The following is a 21,901-nucleotide window of genomic DNA, read 5'->3' as shown; positions in this document are numbered from 1 at the left end:
CGAGGAACAGAGGTTACGTAGTCAAGACCTCAACGACTTTTTCCTTCCCGTGCATTAAGGCTAATGGAATAATTCACTTGCCCTTGGGCCTCATTGTCGTACATCCTTACTGAACTTCTTATTGGGTCACCAGCAAATTGAATGAACCTCCTTTCCATAAAAAGGTAATGGACTCCCTCGGATAGCCCTCTAAATAACACGGACGGGAGTGGATGTGGGATGAACCAATTTATTATCTGACTTTGACAAAGGTGTGCAAGGAGGGGAAGGTCACTCTCTCATTGATCACCACCTCCCCCTATAGGGAAATGATAATTATGTGTACCAACATGGACCGAGGTCACCTCCAGCTAGCCATCACCACGAGCAAGTTAGAAACCCTCCAAGGAGCAAGTACAGTACGTAGAGCTGCGGTTTGGATCATTGTTGATTTAAGATACATGAAAACCCTTGTGTGTTTCTGTATTTGTTTGGTTTTATGGTGACATGGGGATCTATTTTATTCAGTTTCAGTCATACAAATTAGAAAAGGTAAATTGGAATATTGCAGTTTCACTGTTATTGTGCTTCCTGTGACTCGCTGACGATCTGTCCTCCTTCCTCCGCCACCATCGTTACAAGTTTGAAAATACGTTGGTGCTCCCTCTTGTTGTTTGTCACCTTTGCTCTCCGCAATGTTTATTACATCCACCAAATACGTTAAGTTTTCATTGTCGTTTGTTCGTCTGTTTGTTTTTATGCTCGATCGACTGAATCGATTTCCATGCACTGTTAAGATCTTTAAAGCTCTAGAAAATTCAGCTGAATTTAGCGTCTGAAGAGATAACTACAAAAACTATTTACAAAACCGACAAAAATCCAATATGGTTTGCAAATGATTTTGTTAACTACGTTGCATGACGGCTGAATTACAGTACGTACAACCCTTTTGAACCCTTTGAATTTTGGAGCATCACTGACAGATCCAGTAACAATATAATAAAAGGAAGCAGTTGATCTATTATTTGATATTAACCTACCTTCATTACAAAAATAAAGCAAAGCAATAATTAAACTAAATCAACTTGTCTGATCATGGGACCAATCACAAGTTTTAAAGTTAGTGCAGATTTTCTTATTCTTGTACATAAACCTTTGCCATGAGCCACAATGCCTCTGATTGTAGTTCACTGTACGAGCAGCTCTGCTTATCTTACTCTCTGATTAGCATCAAGCGGAAAGGTGGATGGAGGACGGGGGAGTCAGTGGGGGTCTTGATGGCTCCCTGTAGTCATCACATTCTGCATGCCCTACTCCGGTTTTAAGAGGATTATTTTAGCATGTGAATGCCAGGTTTCAAAGCTAATATAAGTGTCCTGAACAGCCAAAATTGACATGTTACAGACGCCTGCACACACTCCTACATGCGTCTATATACACATGCACAGTCATGTCGAGTGGGCAGCATGGTCGTTCCACAAATCACTGTCAGCGGTGAAAGTGAGGATCATTCCCTGAGTGTGAGAAGTGGACATTGTGGGGTGTCGAGACAGTGGAGGAGATGATGCAAAGAGTGCTGTGAGATGTCTGCTCCAGACCTCATCCACAATTGCTTCTCTAAGGACACTGGAGGGAGATGTACTGCAGGGACAATGCGAGGGACAAAGAATATAACCCTGTGAAAAACAAGAAGCAAAGCAGAGAGAGAAATGGAAAAATAGAGAGATTACACAAGGGTATGACACCCAGAGCCCGTGTAACAGCCTATAGGTTCTAGCAGCGATCCTCAATTTGAAACATCACAGAAAGCAAAGGGTTGTGGGAATGCGAAGCTTGCACCCACATAAACGCGAGACTTATCTTCTTGGACGAGACTCAAATAGACTGAGACATAAGGTGAAATCAGCTCATAAACAAAAACGAACAAGCCCAGAGATCTGACACGAGCATATGAAAAAAGTGGGACATTAGTTAACGGGACGGCAGGAGACTGAGCTCTCTGCCCTCATGGTACATTTATAGATTTGAAATGGTAGCGGTAGATCTGCTGGATGTGTTTGATGCTGTGCCTCCATCTGCCACCACGCTACACCTGGTAGGTGGCAGAGACGGAGCAGCGATGAGAACAGAAGGGAAGATCATGGGTAGAGTTTACCTGCTCCTGTCTCCACGCCAAAACCAATATGCAAAGAGAGAGCGCACAGTGTGAAAACCTTAATGAGGTGAGCGGGTAAAAGACAGATGTCCCTTAATTTTAGAATTTTATTCAAGCCTTACATTGTGCAGCTTTAGTATTCATCTCGTAGAAAGGTGCTGTGTATATAACTTGCATGTCTTCTTTTAAAAATAAATCTTGTTTCATGAACAACATTCCTGGCTTTGAAAAATTTTCTCAGCATTTCTCAATCACATTTTTAGGGTAGAATTTAGAATAAATTGAATTTGGTGAATCCATTCCTAACCCTAGTTTTTAGATATTTTTCTGGCCGAGAGGTAATTTGTGAAACGCTTGCCTGATTGAAATTATATTACTGTGGACTGTGGAAATGAACATGAGAGAGAAGATGCAGAAAATGAACATTATCAGAGAATCCAGATGTTATTTGTTATCTTTTATGAAACGTGCCCCACCTCCACACGATGACACCCCCACAGGACAGAAAATGTCGGTTCAATTTCTATTCTCCTTATGGAGGGAACGATATGGTCATAGTCAGAGCTTGTTGAATAATTCACTATGCTATTTTACATTTGAAGGAGAGTCACTGCAGACAATGCGGTCGAAGAATAAGAAAGAGCGTAATTGAACATGTTGGTCCTTTCTGAACCTGTTCTCTAATTACCAACGAATCTAGATCTTGTCAGAGTTGCCTCACGCTCTCTCTCCCGCACCAAAGTGTCGATTGGCCCATTGAGTTTCATTCTGCCTGTCATGGCCGGCTGCAAACCTGATATGTTTACTGACACAAATTAGTGTGGAGCTGTAGCAGCTCATTAAGACGGAGCAGCGAGATTGAAAAATGTAGGGTCCCAGTCTGCCCATCAAGGTGTGTGCATCCGGACAGGTGTGTGGAGAAACCCTTCAGTTAATGCTGGGAATTATTCCCACGGAGGGACTACAAGGAAACGTGATGGTGGATAATTAGAGGCAGAAGTTGGGGAAAGGCAGCTCAGAAGGTCCTTAATGCACAGAGCTGCGGCTGCTGGTCTGTCAAAGCAGATTTTAAATTAGCTTCAATGTCATGGAAAAAAGTTGTTTACAGTTTTGTTTGCAGTTGCTGGTAAATATTACTTCTTTAATTGGCTGATTAAGTTTCAGCCAGATGGCAGTTTTATTTCCTGTCTGTTCTCTCGAGTAATTGGGAGAGGTGTGCAGCAAGAGGTGATGGGTAATATTTGTTTAAGAAGTAAAGTTCACACAGGCCAAAAATTTTACATTTAAAATGGAGCAACTGGAATTTTCAATCTGGAACCCATCTGTCAGCTGTTTGAGTGAGCAAATTAGACCTTGCTGGGAAAAATAAATCCCCATTCACGCTGCAGACTTGTGGTCCCATTTCCCATGATCCAACTATTTTTCGGAAAAGTTCCAAGATGCTCTTTGTCTTCTTTGGTCAAAATTTGCACGAACACTTTCTGCCAACCATCCAGAGGCTCTTCTCCTCAGCAGCTCTCTCCTGGCTCGCTGTTCATCTGTGGTGTCATGGTTGTGCAATTAAACACGGGGTGCACAATGATTACTGCTCCCTGCACTCCACATACATTAGCATCTGCAGAAGGCTCTTCAGTAATCTCCTTCACACAGGAAGAAGTGCAATGAGGAAGTGCGCCTCACAAGCTGCTAATTAAACCCAACTATACTCGCTTCCTTCCCTCTGCCCTCACACAAAAAACCCTCTAATCACTTCTAACTCCATTTTGGAGGCAAGTAATTGATGCACACGTAAGATTTATGATGCGTGAAAGAGAAAAATAGTCCCAGTTTAGATGTTAACAGTCAGAGGATCACGCAACGCCAGAGCTATTCTTCTAAATGCCTCTGGAATAGCGTCGATGAGTTTGACCACAAAGGGCATAATGGTAATGATGACAGCAGTGATGATGATGATGATGATGATGATGGTGATGATGGTGATGGCAGCAGCAGCAGCTCCACACTGTTGGCATTCATATGCAGTTTTGGGCTAATTAAGAATCAGGTGTGCTTTGTTGTGCATACAGCTGTTTACTTGGCTGCAGCCATTATGTGTGTGTGTGTAAAAATCCGTTTGTTCGCTCATTGGAACTGAACTGCTGCTCCACTCTGAAATAAAGTTTGCTGAACATTCAGCTTCTCCGGCGAAAGCTGCTTGTACCAACAATGAAATGTAAAGCAGCAGCGATTGGGAATGGTGCCATCGTTTCTCCAGGCTTCAGCCTCCATTTCACAGGGAAATGCTGCAGCCTGAACTCTGTCATGAAGTCACTCCAGCTGAATATTACCATGCACAAGACAATGACACACGTGTGGCCACATCTGACATGTCACCCATCAAACATTTTCAACACAAATCACGCAGCAGGAGCCTGAAGACGTTATTCAATTGTTGACACTCTTCATCATTCCCTCTTTTCCTCCACTCAGCCTGTAGTGGATCCTAAAATTAACCATAACGCTATCAGTTCTCGTGAATCTGAGCAGTAGCGCTGTGATTTGATTTCTACTCTCCAGAGAGTGACGGCGAATAGAAAGAGCTGCCGGTGAAATCCAGCAGAATCCAGAATTATTTTTTGTTTTAAAGAATCTCGTTTTCGTTTTTTAAAACAATTCTGGAGTGGATTTTATACAGGGGGGTCATGTATATATTATATACATGAACTCACATTAGTAAAATTTACCATGCAGGCAGCAACAATATATATTATCTGATATTTTTATGGTTGTGTAATATGAATATCAATTCATTATATATAAACTTCATTTTAAATAACTATATGATTCTAGATAAACTATTAATTCTTAATTAATTTGAAAATAAACATGTACATCTTTTCTGCACTGTTCATTTAGTAATATATAGGTTCTTATATTGGTGCATGTCAGCAAGTGGGCTCTTATCCACTGATTTAATCTACTGACAAATGGTTCAGGCTCTTGTAGATATCTATAGAGTAATAACTCTCGAATGGTAATGTTCACATTCAGTTGCTAACGTCTGTCAGTGTTGCTGAGGCTGTGACACTGTCATTAGTGTCTACTGCACTACATAGTAGAATCTTTGTGTGTGCGTAGTTAGATTTGACCGACAGTGACAATATTGACAAAAAAGATTAACAGTGATTGAGATCAACTTACAATATTTAAAGAGTCACTTCAGTTTGTGAACATGTACTTTTATAATATTGATTTTTGACTTGACTTGGGCACAGAATCATTTGTTGGTTTAATCTCTGTGAACCAGTTCGTCCTCGTTCCTACAGCTGCCATAAAACTCTTCTCATTACAGAGGTGAAATCTTGCCCTCATGTAGCTACACCGTTAATTCAGTGTCATGTAATAGTTGCTCTCAGGAAATCGACCTTGTGAACGTGTCTTTGTGTAGAAAGCGGTCGTGGATGTGATCGGAGGTCTTGGAGTTCCTCTTTTGTTATTATGCATTGATATTTGAAAGTAGCTTCATATTCACACAATTTCCCTGCTGGTTTGAAGTAGCCAGTTGCCAGCGTCAGTCAGTGCTTCAGGCAAAGAAACGTACCTCGGTCCTGCTCAGGCTTACTCACAGTGATGCTGTAATTGTTCTTACAGAATTTCGATTAATATTTCTGGCATGTTCGGAGCTTTCTAATCACCCTGGTAACCTTTGCCTGAAGTTAACAGTTCGTAGGCAAACACTTCCCTGGCCGGAGGCGGAGGTCTGAGCCAATTGACTCATTTGTTCTGTTTGAAAGTGATTTCTGCCGAGTGGAGACTGCTTTAATTTGATTGATGTGTGGTTCACCGAGCGATGGATTTGGTTGTAATTACTCTTTGTGCTCACCGTGATAAGGAAATTAATCAAGCCATTATGTTTTTTTCCCCCCTCCCATTTTATCATCAGGACACAATAATTGAATAAACCAACCTCCCTCGTCTTCAAAGTCACTCTGGCTCACAGCTTACTCACACGCTGGAAGGGCAAAGGCCTCGCCATTGCTGATTAGTTGATAGTGAGGTGAGGGTGTTCAGCTTATTTCATATTCAAAGATGTAGTCAGTCTGATTGGAATAATCAAGGCCAGTTGTTCTCCCAATGTGCAACATAATAAACTCTGCAAGGAGAGAACAATACATCCACTTTGCATTTATTGACAACGTGGGAAGAGGTATGCAAATGTATTGTTAAAGTTGATGCACAAATACCACAATTAAGAAAAAATAAATTGTAGTAAAAGTCTTACATTTAAAATCCAGCAGAAAGTATTAACTGCAAAATAAACCAAAAATAATATGATAAAACTACTCTTGACTGAGGCATTAATATGATATAGGCTGTCACCATTTCCAAAATCTTAGAATTGAACCAGCCATTCGATTTATTCATTTGAATGAAAGATGACAACACTAATTAAGATACTTACTTACTCTGTACATACAAGATAGTATTTTTATTTATTTTTTTGTTTTCTATTGAAATACTGTCACCTCACTTTTCCTCCACAAATCTTATTAAGAAAACTATGTGAGAAGTTTAGAGGAGAAACATCTCTTTGGTGAAACAACTCAGTAAGTTTAAAGTAACTGTAAGACCATTTCCTCAAAGCTATACGTATATATCACAGCTCTGTAGAGAGTTGTTATTGAACTCATCACAGATAAATCACGAACCATGATATTAATATAGAAAAGTGCCGTCAGCTGAAGGTGGATGTCACTTTTGAAGCAGACTAGCGAAGATTGAAAATAGCCTGAAGCTGCTGATAATTCCTAACTGGGCCTGAACAGCCATTAAATCTTTCATGTTCACTTCTATCATTCGGCCTTCCCATCGTACAATGTAAGGAAGGAGGAGGCGGACAATTTCAGTCTGATCTCAGCCGCCCAAAAGGATTTGCATTCTTCCTCGCAATTTATTCTGGCGGGAGAGATTGTTACCAAAAATCTATTTCCCATCTGTGCATGTTTTATCGGTAAGAAAAGAAACACAGCACTGTTCCTGGGGACATGGCGATTCTCCGGTCACATGCACCAAGAGCACAGATGCAAACTGGATTTGTTTCAGTGTGACAACATGTTCCGTTCTTTACTACCGTAATAAAAATGCCAGCTCATTAAGAACCTCAACAACTGCTCCCTAAATTCCTAAATGTCATTTCATGTTTCTGAATTTTTTAGCACCGGATGATATTTAACTCAAGTTGCAGAGGCAGCTTTGGTGATCAAGTGGTTAGATCTTTGGCTCATTTGCCTAATTGACTGGAACTACTTGATTGTGAGCCTGTGTTTGTGCGGGTCTGAATGATTGCTGCACAATCTCTTCACATTTAATCAATAAACACTTCGCCTAAACAAATCCACTTTGCATTGGAAAGTTTGAACAGGTTTTGAGCTCCTCAAGAGTGTTTGATTCGCTGCGTGTGGGTTTCATTTCTCGCTTGTGTCCTTTGGGTGGTGATAAAATTGTTCTTGACTCGAGCCTGAAACTTGAATAAACAACCTCCATGTAAATTAAAGCAGTGTGCCGTGGGACCACCTTGTTTGGGTTTTAATTGTGGTAGTAGATCATCTCTTCTACTGGTAATTATCTCAACTATCATCACTCCTATAATAACGACAATCAATTGTTCCTGGTCGCTCTGACAGGGATAATGAAAAGTTTATTAGCCTCCCCGAACCTCACGAGTGGCTGGGAAACTCTTAAATCATCTGCAGAAATGGAAAAGAAAAAAAAAAGAAAAGCCTCCCTGCTCTGCACACTTTACTGTCACTTACACAAATTTCCCCTGATTCCTGAGAGGATGAATGTCATGCAAGTCCTTCCTCGCTCTTCATTATCTGCCTCGATATTCTTGACATGTTTACCAGCTCGTATCTTAGAACAGAGCCCCTTAAGTGCTTATTTGGACAATTTGACAGCCGTCCACTTTGAATAACCAAGATGTTTGGATTGTTATATTGAGGGCCATCGTAACAAGTAATCACACTCTGAGGAAATCTTTTTTTCCTATTTACTTTATGTTGAAGTAAACTTTCCTTTAAGACGTCTTCACTTAATGTCACGCATTATTAAATTACTACTTGCATGAAAGTGGTCAAACTTTGATGTGTATTTTCAACACGCCTACTTTCATTTGTGCTTCATAAACTCTGGAAAGAAAATATTGAACAGTAAATTGTCTTTGCCTTTAAATGTTTTAATCTTGCATCCTCTTGTTAAAACGTAGCGTCCATCAGTCCCCTGGTGTTGTTGTCCTGTTGTTGCTGTAGGGTTAGAGGTATTGATCCTTCTACGAATGTCCTCTAGCTCATTTTCCACTGGTTGTTATTCACTTGCTCTATTAGGCGTGGGTCTTCTTGTCCTGCCTCCAGCAGGATGTAGCACATGTGAGGATGACACGGCAACAGAAAAGGATGACGGGGTTGATTTAATTTTTTAAAGTAAAGTCACTGCAAATAAAAAAATATATATTTATAATATTTGTTTGTTATCAGCTATCCACTGAAACTGGATATAATGACCATATTTAGATTTTTGTATTTTGTATAACCTATTTCAGTTTCTTTATTGAAATGTCTAAAACCGACTTGACCTATGATATATATATTGTTGATTTGTGTACTTACATTATCCAAAATGTTTCCAACAATGGTCAATGTCAGATGTGGTTCTGTTATTTTTAGCAGGGGGGCATTGGTCTGTTTGTGCCTCCAGGAGTAGAAGAGATCACGGACCAGGAAATGCACAAATGCCCCTCGAGCGCCTCTTAACTGTCTCTGGTCCGATCTCATTCTGTCACAGTGGGGTCTCTGTAGACGCTAGGGTTAGAAGGGAAAGGTTGCGTTCGAGTTCCTGTGTGTGTTTCTCTGCGTCCCCATAGATCCTGTGGAGTCATTCAGCCCTGCACACACGAACGCCGTGGAGCAGTTTCCCTCTCACAAAGCAAAACACTTTATTTCAAACAGCAGATGAAAACATATCTAGTGGTATGTAAGTGAGGCAGCACCGGATGCAATTTGTGTTAATCTGCGATTTGATTTTGACACATTTATAATGCAAACACCGCCGCACTGTTTCGCTGCTCAGTTTAACGGCTGCCTGCATGCTTCCTGCACACCTGTATAATGTCAGCTGATGTTGTGACTCGTGGGCTCTCCGACAGCGAGCCGGTGTTCTGTAAAGCAGCTGGCAGATTACTGAGTGGCTCCTGGCAGATATTGTCACAGTTTATCTCAATTTTACATGGTAAATGGGGTGTGGACAATGAAACTGTACACAAACTATGATGATCCTCCTGTGGCTCAGACTGTGAATTATGTTTTATGGATATCGCAGCACAGAGCTGGAGGTTCAACAGACAAGCAGCTGGTTAGTAAAAAAAAAAAGAAATCTGCTTTTTATTTCTCCTTTAACTTATTTTTCGGGGATTAAATCAACCTGTTAATCATGTGACACATATTCAGTCCTGCACACACGTATAAAAGAACCCGCCTCCTACACATTCTGTTCAGGTACAACTTATTTATGGCTGTGAATAACAATTGTTATCTCAGGTGCTGCCATCTTGTGAGCCATCAATACACACTCTTGACCAATCGCAGGAAGGCCTCAGCTGTCACGATGTTTCTCCTCGTTTTTAAAGCATAATTAAAAATAAACCATTGAGAAAAATGTGTCCCATCTGCTAACATGGAGGAGGAAATGTGCTGAATCCAGCCACCGGGAGGCAAATAAGATGTTTTTGTCTTCAGTTGTAGGAGCTGTCATGTCGTCCATCTTCATTTACAGTCTATGGCTTTGTTCCTTCCTAAGTGTTTTAGTAAGTCTTGTGTAACAGAATCAAAATGCCTGGATTTGAAAAAATACATTGTTAGTGCAACAATGAGATTTGCTCCAAAATGTATTGTAAGAAAGAAATTGTAAGAAATCTACACACACACACAAGGAACAATGCATTGCCTCCATCTCCATTCAAAAGGTGAACGTGCACAGAGATGAAAATCTTGCTGTATGCAGCGTTTCTTTTGTGCAGCAAATGTTGCCCATCCACGAGACGATGAACGGTAACAGTGCATGACAGAGCAGAGGAGCCCTGCGTTAAGAGGAGCGAGCCGCTCTGTGACAAAGACAGAAACAAGAGCTTGTCACAGCACAGTCACGTCCCTTAGCCTCCAGTGACAGGATTACTCACCACAGAGGGAGTCGTGTTAAATCATACATGTTCGCTGTGGTTCATATGATGACAGAGAGGTGAAAAAGTCGAGATGGAGGCCTCCTGTATCTGCAGTTCACAGACGATGATGTCTCTGCTGTCATGTCATATTCCAACAGGGAATGGAGCAGATCCTGGTTTATGATTTCATTTTACCTTGTTTTATTGTAAACAAACCCGGCAGGTAGTACACGGTATACTTTGTCATCGAATACTCTCACTTAATCCACTCAGAGTTTTTCCTTTTAAATGTCCATAGTATAAGATTTATGTGAAAGGGATCTATTGAATATAAAATAACAGTGATGTTTTCTCTCGTGTGTTTTATCTAAATTGTATGAATTGTTCTTTACCCTGGAATGAGTCTTTTATATTTAAATACTTTATATTTACATTGGGAGCAGGTCCTCTCTATTGAGGCCGCCATGTTTTTTACAGTAGCCCAGACTGGACAAACTAAAAACATATTTAGTTCCAACAGGTTCTCTGTCATATTTGGAAGTGGAGGGTGAGGTGAGGGGTGTTCAGCTGCGACATGACACTTCACCAATAGATGTAATAATTTTGCCAGTTTGGTTCTTTGAATTGTCCCTTTAAAGACTCACAACTTATCATGGCTCCAAAAGGTCGGTACCTGAGAGCGGGAGCATATGTATTCATGTGAGAGAGAAAGCGTGAGGAGTTCTATTTGACAGAAACAAACAGCCCTCCCTAAATCCAGGTACTTAAAGCTTGGAAAGTTTTCAGCCAGAAATTGCAGGGACAGATGGAGGGAATGTGCATCCGTGATAACGAAATCGATTTCATTTAGAACTCATCAGCCGCGGTTCTTAGAGTGACAGCAAATAACAAAGAGCGCCGGCCGGTAAAACGAGCCGTGCGCCACTTTCCTCTGCACAGAGTAGGCCGTCCTCCGGTGCAAATGTTTCATCATTTTGTTCTCCTGTGCCGAGTAAATTGTATATATTGTTCAGGTCCACGCGGGAAGAAGGGCACTCCTGTTACTGCTGGCTGGAATATCAATATATCACCAGCCGTACTCCACATGTGTAATTAAGTTTAGATAAATCACCATTAGAGCAGCGAGACTCAAACACAAACTGGAAAAAGGTTTTACTGTTGTTCTTCCTAGCTCCTTGATCGACTAATTGTTGAATTGGATAATTGTTTTGGCTCTAAAACAAACTGTCTTCACACAAGACAAGGTCAGAAATCAATGTTCCATCAGTTTCAAAATTTCGTTTTAATGATCAGAAAATCGAATGTCCTAGTTTGCCATCTCGATCACTTAACACTCAAACGAAAGACGTACACGTTTCTCCAACAGCACGGGGGAGAACTTTAGACGAGTCATCAGGATACTCAGAGGTTCCCCTCCCATCATCCTCCTTGATCAGACTAATTATCCTTCCGGTGGCTGTCTTTATCTCCCCTGTCACCTTTCAAACACTCAGTCATGTTGGAGAACCCAGTCTGCCGTTTTAAATTATTAGTTCCCTGCCAGGGGCGCTCGCTCTTATGCACAGAAGCAGAGGTAAAACGAAGGTGAGGAAGATGGAAAGGGACGGCTCCTGCTTTCCCGTCGCTGGGGGGGGAGGAGGAGGAGGAGGAGGGACAGGCGGCTGCGGCGTTGACGGCCTAATCTCTGGCTCTGATTATCTTCTCATTACAATCAGACAGGAGCCACTCGAAGAAGACGAGAATGTGTAATTATGCTCAAATCTCCCATGACTAAAACAGAGGATAATAAGCGGGGAATCGTCTGTTTAGTCATCTGCTCTGTTCATTCCACTATGAATGGAGATTTTTGGCAGGTTCAAGTGGAAGCGATAGAATAAGTAAACACCAGACTTTTATTTGCTTGATTTTGAAACCAGAAGTCGTTTGCCGTTTGTTTTAAAAGTGTAGAAAATACTAGAGACTGATTTATGGATTTGCAGATACAATTTGCCTCAAATACTGCACAAATATAAATATATTTACATTTTACATCTAAAGAAGTTTATTTTCTTAATTCAAGTTATATTTGGTTGTAACTGCGATTTTCCTTTTTATTTATAGTTGTTTATAAATAACGTTCATGGTAAAACTGTAATATATCAAACATCATTTACATTTTTCTGTAATAAGGGTTTGATGACGATATCTTAGGAATCATTGCTAAAAAAAATTATACATTAGCATTGACATTTTTTGGCTAACTAAATTCGGTACCCTAAAATATCCACATCGGTTGGGCTCTAGAAAATACAGAATTTTTTTTAAATAAGAGCCTGCGTATGTGACCTCTAGTTCTGGTAGTCTCTGCCAATAACGTTATTTCGTTGACATTTGTTTGTCAGCAGGATTATTCAAAATGTGCTCTCTGTATCCAGATGCAGGCTGCATCTGCCTGACACAAGATAGAAAACACCATTTTCCAAAATGTCAGAGTAACTGAAGCATGTAAATAACAACATTTCAATTGACACCTTGATTTGAATGGTAAATTGCTGACCTCCAATTTCCCTGGAGAATGGCTGGCAGGGGGAAATGGAGGGGAATGAAACACACACCCAGTCGATCAGAGGGTTTCAGGCTAACCTAGCATGTTAAACCCACATTCGCCCTCTTACTAGTATATGATGGAAGCCATAACTGTGTGGACAACTAGAAAAATCACTTGGAAAAGTTGTCATAAAGGCTCAAACGCAAAAACTAAATCTTTTTTCTTCTGTTTTTCTTTCCTCACAGCTTCGAAACAACAGCCTGTCAGCCACTTAAGACCGATGAGAGGAAAGCAGCCGACACCAGGGTGGAGGCTGCCGGCAGAAATGGCTGCATCAAGGGAAAATCACGCAAACACCACAGCCATCGCAGGGCCAGGAGGTAAGTTCGTCTTTACGCTGTCACAAATGCTGAGCAGCGACGCTTGAAATCCATCAACACATTTTTCAGAACTCAAAGAACAAAGGTTTACAAGGAATGTCAAGAAATCAATACGCTTTAAAGTTGCAGCGCTGTAGATCAGAGCCAAACGTTCCTGATGTAGAATTGTTGAAGTTTTTGTTTGTTTTTGAAGGTGTTCCTGTAGATTACAGTGCTGACGATAGAGTCTTGTCACAGTTCGCCTGAAGACTCCTTCGGGGCCCCGCTCTCTGAGAGAAACCGAGCTAATCTCTATATTCTGGTGTGGCGAATGTAAACAGTCTTATCAGGCCGAGCCCGGCGGAGAAGCACAAAGATGTTGTGAGGAATTCTCCACCGTGTCGTTCAGATCCTCTCTTTCACCAACACCTTGAACCTGAAGTCTCTTTCACACACCGAGAATAGTTTTCAGTCGTTTCATTCCGAGGTGGGAAATGGAGGCAGGTTTTCTTTTCAAAACTTCTTAATTAACCTGACACCTTCGAAGCCATTGCAGTTACACAGCAGCCAGCGATATGTAAAACACGACTGAAGCCGCATTTGAAGTGTGAGAGAGGATCATAAACTTGAATCTCTTCCTTTTGGATGAACTTTACTCTGCAGACTGCCTCTCTTTGTTTTTGAAGTTAACAGCGAGCACGGCTTCACATAATAATTTTTCATAATGATCTTTCTGGATCTTTCTCATCATTGTCACTAATTATGCCGTCTTTACTGTCTTATCGTCCCACTCTGCTTCTTTTGCTCAAAATGTATCTTTCATGAAAGTGGATTCATTTCATCTGTGACACTACAGTGATTCAAAACTGCTGAAAATTGCAGTTTTATCCAAGTGAAACTAATTTACTTAGTAACATCGGATTGTTAGATTTGTGTTCTCGCTGATGCCTACTCTGGCATGTTCAGCTCTAGTGGAGGCATTTCTGATGCTGGAACATCTAGTGGACACTATTCAACACTGGCTGATAAGAGCTTTCTTGCTAAATTAAAGAAGCAGAAAAAAAATCTTGGATTCGCCCCTTTGTCCATTTCTTTTTTGGCCAACGTCCCTTCCTTTCACCAAGTTTCAAGGAAATCTGTTGAGTAGTTTTTGTGTAGTTCCACTGACAAACAAACAAATCAATGGGCAGGAACAGAAACAAAACCTTCTTGGTGGAGGTTAAAAGCAAGAAAAGAAAATGTCTCTATTTATTAGTTTCCATTTACTGTGGCGAAGGACATCGATTCATTTTCAAATCAAAATCTTTGTCTCAATCACAAAACACCGCAAGTCGCAGCCTGAGAGAAATCTTGTGTTTAGAAAGACGTTTGTTCTGTGGATTGTTATCTTGCTAATTGGCCAGCAGCAGCCCAATTTAGCAGAGCAACCGATGTTAATTATAACATGAAACAACACGACGCTGACACCGGCTCGCCTCCAGAAAAAGTATGTTAGCTGCAGCGAGCGACTTTTAGGAAGTACAAGTTAAATATTTAATTACAAGAAAACCCTGCCTGCACCCGACAAAAGACATCGCAAATCCATCTGATCACGAACAAGACAACAGCGACTACAAACACAAACCACAGCCCGACGACAACCTAGTGATGTTTTTTTTTTATATGTTGACATATTCATGATGTAGTTACACAGATTCATTTATGCTATTCATGCATGATTGCGGCAGAGAAAAAAGCAACGTGCTCTTGAGGAAAATAGGCTGCGTTCAGCATCAAGCGTATTCTCATCAGATGTCCCCAAATCCTTTTTTCATACGCCATTGTTCCGCACAATCACCATTCCCAGTGTTGCTGGCAATTGACTGCTCTCTCATTCTCCCTTTCATTCTCTCCACCTCATCAAAAGAAACCGTTTCTGCTGGCAAGAAAAAAAATGCAAATGTGCGCCTTGCACTCTTTTTCTACAAGGCCAGAATGGTAGAGGTGTTAATGAGTGACAAAGCATTCTCATTACCAGGAGAGGGTACTCGGGCTTGGTCTGTCTAATCAGCTCTAATGCATTCCAGTTCCTAATGCTCCCAAACTGCCGACTGCGCCGAGCGGGGCCATTCATTACAACAGTCTTCTGCATCCAAAGAAACAGGCTCGCGGTCTCCAGAGCTCTGTGGTCGCATTTATCAGGGAGTGCAGTTTGTCACTGTCTGGATGAGTTCTGATCACACTCACCTGTGCTCGTGACCCGCTGCTTGTGTTATGTGGAGGAACATTTCCTACAGTTTGACCAAAAAAAGAAATGATTCCACCCCAGTGAGTGTGACAGTGCTGAAAGAAAAGTGTCATTCCTCTGCTGTTTGGAGGTAACACCTCTGCTGGTGTGTGCTGCCCCCAAAGCTCAGCTAACAGTAACTCTGTGCAATGAAAATATCGTCTGGATATCGACAGTGTTGTTCTGAAAATTAGTTTATCTTAAATGTCAAAGTTCCTGTTCACCTTTTATGAGGAGGCACTTTTAGTTTTACACGAGACGACTATATAAAATGGGAAATAATTTCAACAAAGGCCGAACTTTTTGAGAAGAAACTTTGCCGAGAAACTACAGGCGTCGCTATGATGTTACTTCGCCCGGATAGTGGGTAGTAATGTTAACATCTTTGAAATCTCTTTTCTTTCTTAAAGGCAGCATAACTTAGTTTTAACCATGAAGCTGATATACTCACTTTTGTCTTTAATATGAAAAAACATTTTTTAAAGCACATGTTGCGTCCTCTTTCATTGATGAGTGTTAAACCTCATGAGTATTTTCATCAGCTTCTTTTGTTGAGTCACTGTCTCCAGCTTGAAGTTCTCTGTCTGCATGTGAGTACATGAGCTTGTCAGTGTAATAACTAAGTGTCTAATGTCTCCTCGCCTCTGCGTTATTAACTACACCGCCATTAATGATGTGCGCACTCCGTCACTCCCACATAATATTCACTTCAATTCGGATTTAACCAACGCCACACAGCCTTTCAAATTTTCCCATTATTAAAGCCAAGGTGAGGCTGCTGAAGTGAATTACAATCAAAAGCATCTTCTCTCCGTCTCCTCTTTACTCTGTGTCACGTTACACGCTCGTTGCTGCTTCCTGCCTTTTCTTCTGATGAATTTCCGTCAGTCCGTACTTGAAAGGTCCGTTCATCCAGCCCGTGGCCTGTGGCGCTTCAAAGACCTTTTCGTCTCCTTTTCCGCATGAGCTATTTTCAAAGAGCAAATGAAGTGGACCTCTGGACGGCAATCAAGCTGTCAACAGACGGAGTCTGACAACTTTCTTTTCTCTGCAATGATGAATTCACGCTGTCAGAGGGGAATGGGTGGAAGACAGGAATATCTCAGTCCAGTGTTCTTTGAGCGTCACCATGTTCAGTTTGAAATAAAGTCACAGAAACCCTGTGAGTCTGTCACCCACATATTCTCCTCATCAACTTACCTGCCCCTGTTGTTTCATCCGTTTACCTCCCACCCCTGATCCCACCTCTCGTTTCCTCTATTTCTTTATTCTGCTGGAGCTGTTTTCAAACAACTCTGGAAAATGTCCTGATAATTGGGTCTCAACATTTTCCTAAGTTTTCTTTCACGTATGAAGAACGCAGCAGGATGTTGTCCAGATCAGACACGTTCACAATAACAGGAAAATGCTTGTAACATTCAGGCGAGGGGTAGAGCAGTGGGAGGCAGGACATGATGTTTAAACTCTGCTGCAGAAAACTCATTGTGAATTTTAGAAACATTTTCCTTCGAAATTCTCAAAATTGTCTCACTCATTTTCTGGATATTTTACCAGGGGCTGGAAAAATGTTTGAAGCAACTCAGTCGGATATTTTCATGCTCACATACAGCCCCTGCGGAAAAGTTTAAGAAAAATGTTCTGACTTCAGTGCAGCGCTGGTGTGTTCATCATTTTTCATCAATCTCCTTGACATGTCAATGTCTCAGCTACTAACATGCGGGAGGTTCATGACCTATACTGCAGCTAGCCTCCAGGGGGCGATCAAGATAATTTGGCTTCACTTTTGTTAGTTTTAATCTTGTCCATTTATCTATACAATCCATGTTTCAGCGAGCTGTACCTAATAAACTGGCTACATGGGTACATCGCCAAAAGAATACTCCATCAGTTTCATTTTTCACATCAAGCAGTCATGACGAGAACTACTGAGTCTACAAAGTCTTTGGCTCAGGAGGAGCTTTGTCAAGTCCAATAAAATTCCTTAAGTGACATTACTTGATTAATCTTGGCTTGATCTTGCGGATGCCAGGTTTTTTAACAGAGTGCCTGCATCAGAAAGGGTGAAGTTTGAATGACGCAGGTGTTTCCCAGCAGGTCAGCAGGGTCCAACAGAAGATGCTTGTTGATGAATTCCATCATCAGCAGTGATTGAGTTTATTTGCATAATTAATAGTCTAAATTGCTGGAGTGTTCTTTTAAGATTAAAAACTCTGACCCTCAGCACTTTCTTTAGCAAAATACATACTACTGAGTATGGATGTAGCCCTGGTGCTCACAGACACTGCCGCTGAGGCTAACATGACTGCAGTGAAGTTAGCTCAGGATGCACCCGGCTGTGGATGAGACGTAACGCACCCCCTCTCTCCCGGAGCAAATCCACTTTGACTTCAGCGCAGCTCACTGGCATGCGATCTGTTCTGTGCTTTGTACCAGTCTGGATGGGATTTCTATCATTCTGTTGTGAGGGGATCATCTCATGTGGGACGTTCGGCTCGCAGATAATCTCGCTTACGATTGTTGTTGTGAGAGGGAATCAGGAGGCATTTATGTGCCGTCGTGCAAAGCCAACGATGAGTCATGTGGATTATTTTACTCTACCCATTCTGCTCGGGTTTGTTTGTGAAGAATTTAGGAAAAAAATGTTTGATGAAACTTCACCAGATCAGACTGTGTAGAGTTTTGTACTTGCCAGGAAATGCACAAAGAAAAGTGCCAAAAAGATTTGGATATTTGGGGCTGATATCAATATTATCTGCCGATATATCGGCTCTTAAAACCGTTGGCAATGATTTCTAGGATGTAATAAAACCCCTTTGACAAAGAAATGTAACTCAGGGTTAATATTTTACTGTTTAACCATAAACTTAATTAGAAAAACACAAATACAACAAAATATAAATAATTTAAATTAAGAAAACAAACATAATGTTTTATTTAAAATTTAAATTTATATAACATTATTATTATTGTTGTAAAATAAATTAATAACAGTAATAATGACAAACTACTTAACATTTCCAACATCCAAAGGATTTTTCTACATTATTTATAACATGAAATAAAAGTTTTCATGTGGGCAATCATAAAAGCTGACGCCAGTGTGATGTCTAACATTGGCAGATTTTAATCCAATAAACCGGTCGGGCTCTTGCTATCATCAATATTTATGAAATAAGATTTCTCTTTTCAGTTCAGCCTTTCTGTTCATTGCTTCTCTGTCTCGACAAAGGTTTTCTGATGAACTGTTTATAAATCAAATTCCAAAAGTCCATACAGTATATCTGCACTCACATCGGCTCCTCACTCGGCTGAATCCTTTCAGCTGAGATTTCACATCATCTCATGTCCCCTCATGTCCTTTAATTAAAGTGTCCCGTGTGCTCTGTCTCCGCTCGCAGCTCCTCCTTCGACGAGGAGCTCTCCCCTCGGCCCAAGGCCAAGAAGAAGAAGAGAAAGTCAGAGCGCAAGAGGAAGAGGAAAAGGTCAGTTCCCGAAATAAGATGACTCTGCAGTGAGGTGTATTGCCGGATGTCTGTTGTTATGCGTCCTGACATAAATAAACTGAGAGGTGTGGAGGAGGAATACTCTGCGCTCTCCGGAGTTCATTTTTTATTCGTTTTCCTGCTTCAGGTCTCCTTCTTACAGCCTGTCGCCACTGAGGAAGAAGAAAAAGAAGAAGAAGAAGAGCTCCAAGAAAAGCAAGAGGCACAGGTACCTCTTGTTTACTGTGACACCATTCAATAAAATGGCAAAACATTTATATTTAGGTGACCCAAATCATGTTTTTCACTTTTCAGATACACCTCCAAGAAATCCAAACACAGGTACGTATCATTATTGGAAGATTTCATGCACATATTGTTGCTGCGGCTCTTTTAGCTTCCAGCTAGATATGTGTTTCAGGCTTCGTCAGTCTTAATGCTCCTCGCTCATGACTCTGTTCTCTTTCATCTCACCAGCTCTTCAAGTTTAAAACATAAGAGGAGGGATAAACGCAAGCACAAGAAAAGGTCAGTCTGCGGCTGCTGCTGCATCCAAATCGTGTCGTCTCCAAAACCCTTCACAACTTCCACGTCCTCCCCCAGTGATCCGCCCCTTTTTAAGAACACCCATTTCTGAGGAGGCTCATCCAAACTGTTCTCTGATGGTTGCATTCAGAAACATGCAGCTTTTATTCAAATACTTTTTTGAGCTAAGTGTAAAAAAAAAAAAATCCATGCAAAGAGTGAAACTGATCAAAGCTTTAAGCCACAAAAATAGAGAAAAAAGGGGTGAGAGGGTAAAAGAATCCAATTTCCTGCTGTGATCTTGCAGCATTATATAATTCGCAGCACTGTTGTTTGTTCAGTTGCTGCTTATTTCAACACAAACCGCTGCTTTTCAGCTCACTACAACGTTCTCCTCCCTCTGCTGCTTCTTTTTTCTACTCTCCCCCTTCTCCGACGAGCTCTCGTGTTCTTTTAAACATGAATTCTACTATCTCTGATTTAGCTTTAGTCATCTTGGACACTTCAGAAAAATCTAAACATGTACACACGGTGTCAGTAGCAAAAAGCAGTGGACGTAACGTTTTCTCAGAGTTGCTATTTCTGTATATTCCCATAAAACATGTTGACACAACCCATCCACAGGAAAATATCACTGTTCAACATTATTCATCAGAGGGACGATGGAAAAACAAGATGTAACACACTTTCTCTTTAAATAACACGATTGATTGACAGATCATGCAAATTATTGACGCACGATTTCTATCAGTCGACTCATCTAAGTCCTCGTAGCTCTTTAATCCACTTGTGCCTTTTCCCCTCTGCTCTCCTCATCACCTCCCTCAGCTCCCGGACTCACTCGCGGCGGAGGCGACGTTATCGGAGGTCAGAGTCGTACAGTTCTTCCTGCCACTCTTCCGCAGAGTACAGGTAAGAGACCCCCCCCTCCCCCCCCAACCCACCACCGCCTGGGTTTATCTTATCGGTCCCGCCGTGGTGTCTGCAGAGTTCCTGGTCACACCACAGCGATGACTGATAAGGCAGAGGTGACTTTCTGATCTCAGGCACGACCAGAGCTTATCAGCGCTTCACAGGAAACAGCCTCAAAATCACTCTACAGATTGATGCACTCAATTATAGAGATATAGTGAAAAATTTAGACGTGTGATAATATGAAAGACTTATTTTTCTATTATACTGAACAGGGGTGACAGTGCGATGATCTTCAGTATTGAGCAGAAAATCCGGATGCTTCCAGTCCGATCAGGAGAGCACGGACTCAGTTATTGAACTTTGACACATGAGAGCAGTTTGAATTTACTTCAGTGAGAAACTCAAACCTAGCTGTAATATTAAAAATGAAATAATCCAGATAAATAACCTGAACTAACCATTTTAATGAAAATCACAATTAAAATCAAGAAATTAGGAATTAGTGACAAGTGACCACTACAGAAGAAAATGTTGTTGATGTAGATTCAGATGTTTCCTGGACATTAAAATTTCAATAAGTGCTTCTACTCGTCAGGAAAACTAAATGTAAACGTTTTCCCACAGACACCATCTGCAGAAATCTGTGGTGCATCAGGCTTTAGGAGACCTGGCAGCTGTCAGAGAGGAAACTGACGGTGTGCTCCACCACACGGACATGAAGTGGAGACCAGCAACCAAATCAGTGTGTAAAACGGCTCCAAAATATCGCTCCATCCTCTCAACCAGCACAGTAAGTAACTTTCAGGACTCTGACGACGCTGCTGTTTGATTTCTGTCACGGCCGAGAAAAATAACTTGATGTCAGTCGAAATAAAATCCCTGCAGAGACGTAGTCGGGTCTGGAAAGTCAATCTTTAAAAAGGAAAATCTTGCCTTAAATATTAACTCAAAATATTTTTAAGTTAAAGATGCTGCTCATGACCTGACTCTGATGAATTAAAACAGTATCCAGTGCTTTGCAAAGTCAGAACGACACCATGGAGGAACGACACATTCTCTCAACGACAGCAGAGTGAACTTTATTTTACCTCCTGAAATAAAGCGTCAAATCCAAGTAGAAAATTAACAGCAACAGTGATTATTTTAGTTTGAAGAGCTGCTTTTTTATTACTGCAAAGTTATTGAGACTCTGTTAAGTGCCAGTGCATCACAGCGATGGTCAGTATTTAGAAAAAGAATGATGTGTTTGATTCCCGCAGGACGTAACAGAGCGTGAAGTTCAGTTTAAGACCGTTCAGTGGATTTTACGCAGGTGAAAAACTGCTGCTGCACAGGAAGTGATGTTTTTGTTTTTAATTAAGACAAATGCACCTTTTTGTCAACAGACACTTGCTTGTTGTTGGAGATTAAAGTTCCTCAGAGTGCTAATGTGTCGTTGTTGTTAACAGTCAGATGTGGAACATAAAGCATTCGTTTTTCAGTGAACTCACCTCATGTTTAAA

At 41.1% G+C, this 21,901-nt stretch overlaps 1 protein-coding gene across 1 annotated transcript in view; it reads left to right on the top strand.

Moving 5' to 3' along the window:
- Positions 1-21,901, top strand: part of srrm4 (serine/arginine repetitive matrix 4) — a 47,569-nt gene that overhangs the window by 18,895 nt on the left and 6,773 nt on the right. The window contains exons 2-8 of the mRNA XM_020098982.2: positions 13,098-13,232; positions 18,876-18,959; positions 19,108-19,188; positions 19,275-19,301; positions 19,437-19,487; positions 20,313-20,396; positions 21,024-21,189. Of these exons, the coding sequence (XP_019954541.2) occupies positions 13,098-13,232; positions 18,876-18,959; positions 19,108-19,188; positions 19,275-19,301; positions 19,437-19,487; positions 20,313-20,396; positions 21,024-21,189 (628 nt within the window). The remainder of the gene's footprint in view (positions 1-13,097; positions 13,233-18,875; positions 18,960-19,107; positions 19,189-19,274; positions 19,302-19,436; positions 19,488-20,312; positions 20,397-21,023; positions 21,190-21,901) is intronic.

Source organism: Paralichthys olivaceus, chromosome 4 (assembly GCF_024713975.1).
Source record: "Paralichthys olivaceus isolate ysfri-2021 chromosome 4, ASM2471397v2, whole genome shotgun sequence".
NCBI classification, from domain to species: domain Eukaryota; kingdom Metazoa; phylum Chordata; class Actinopteri; order Pleuronectiformes; family Paralichthyidae; genus Paralichthys; species Paralichthys olivaceus.
This window is presented reverse-complemented; position numbering and strand designations above follow the sequence as displayed.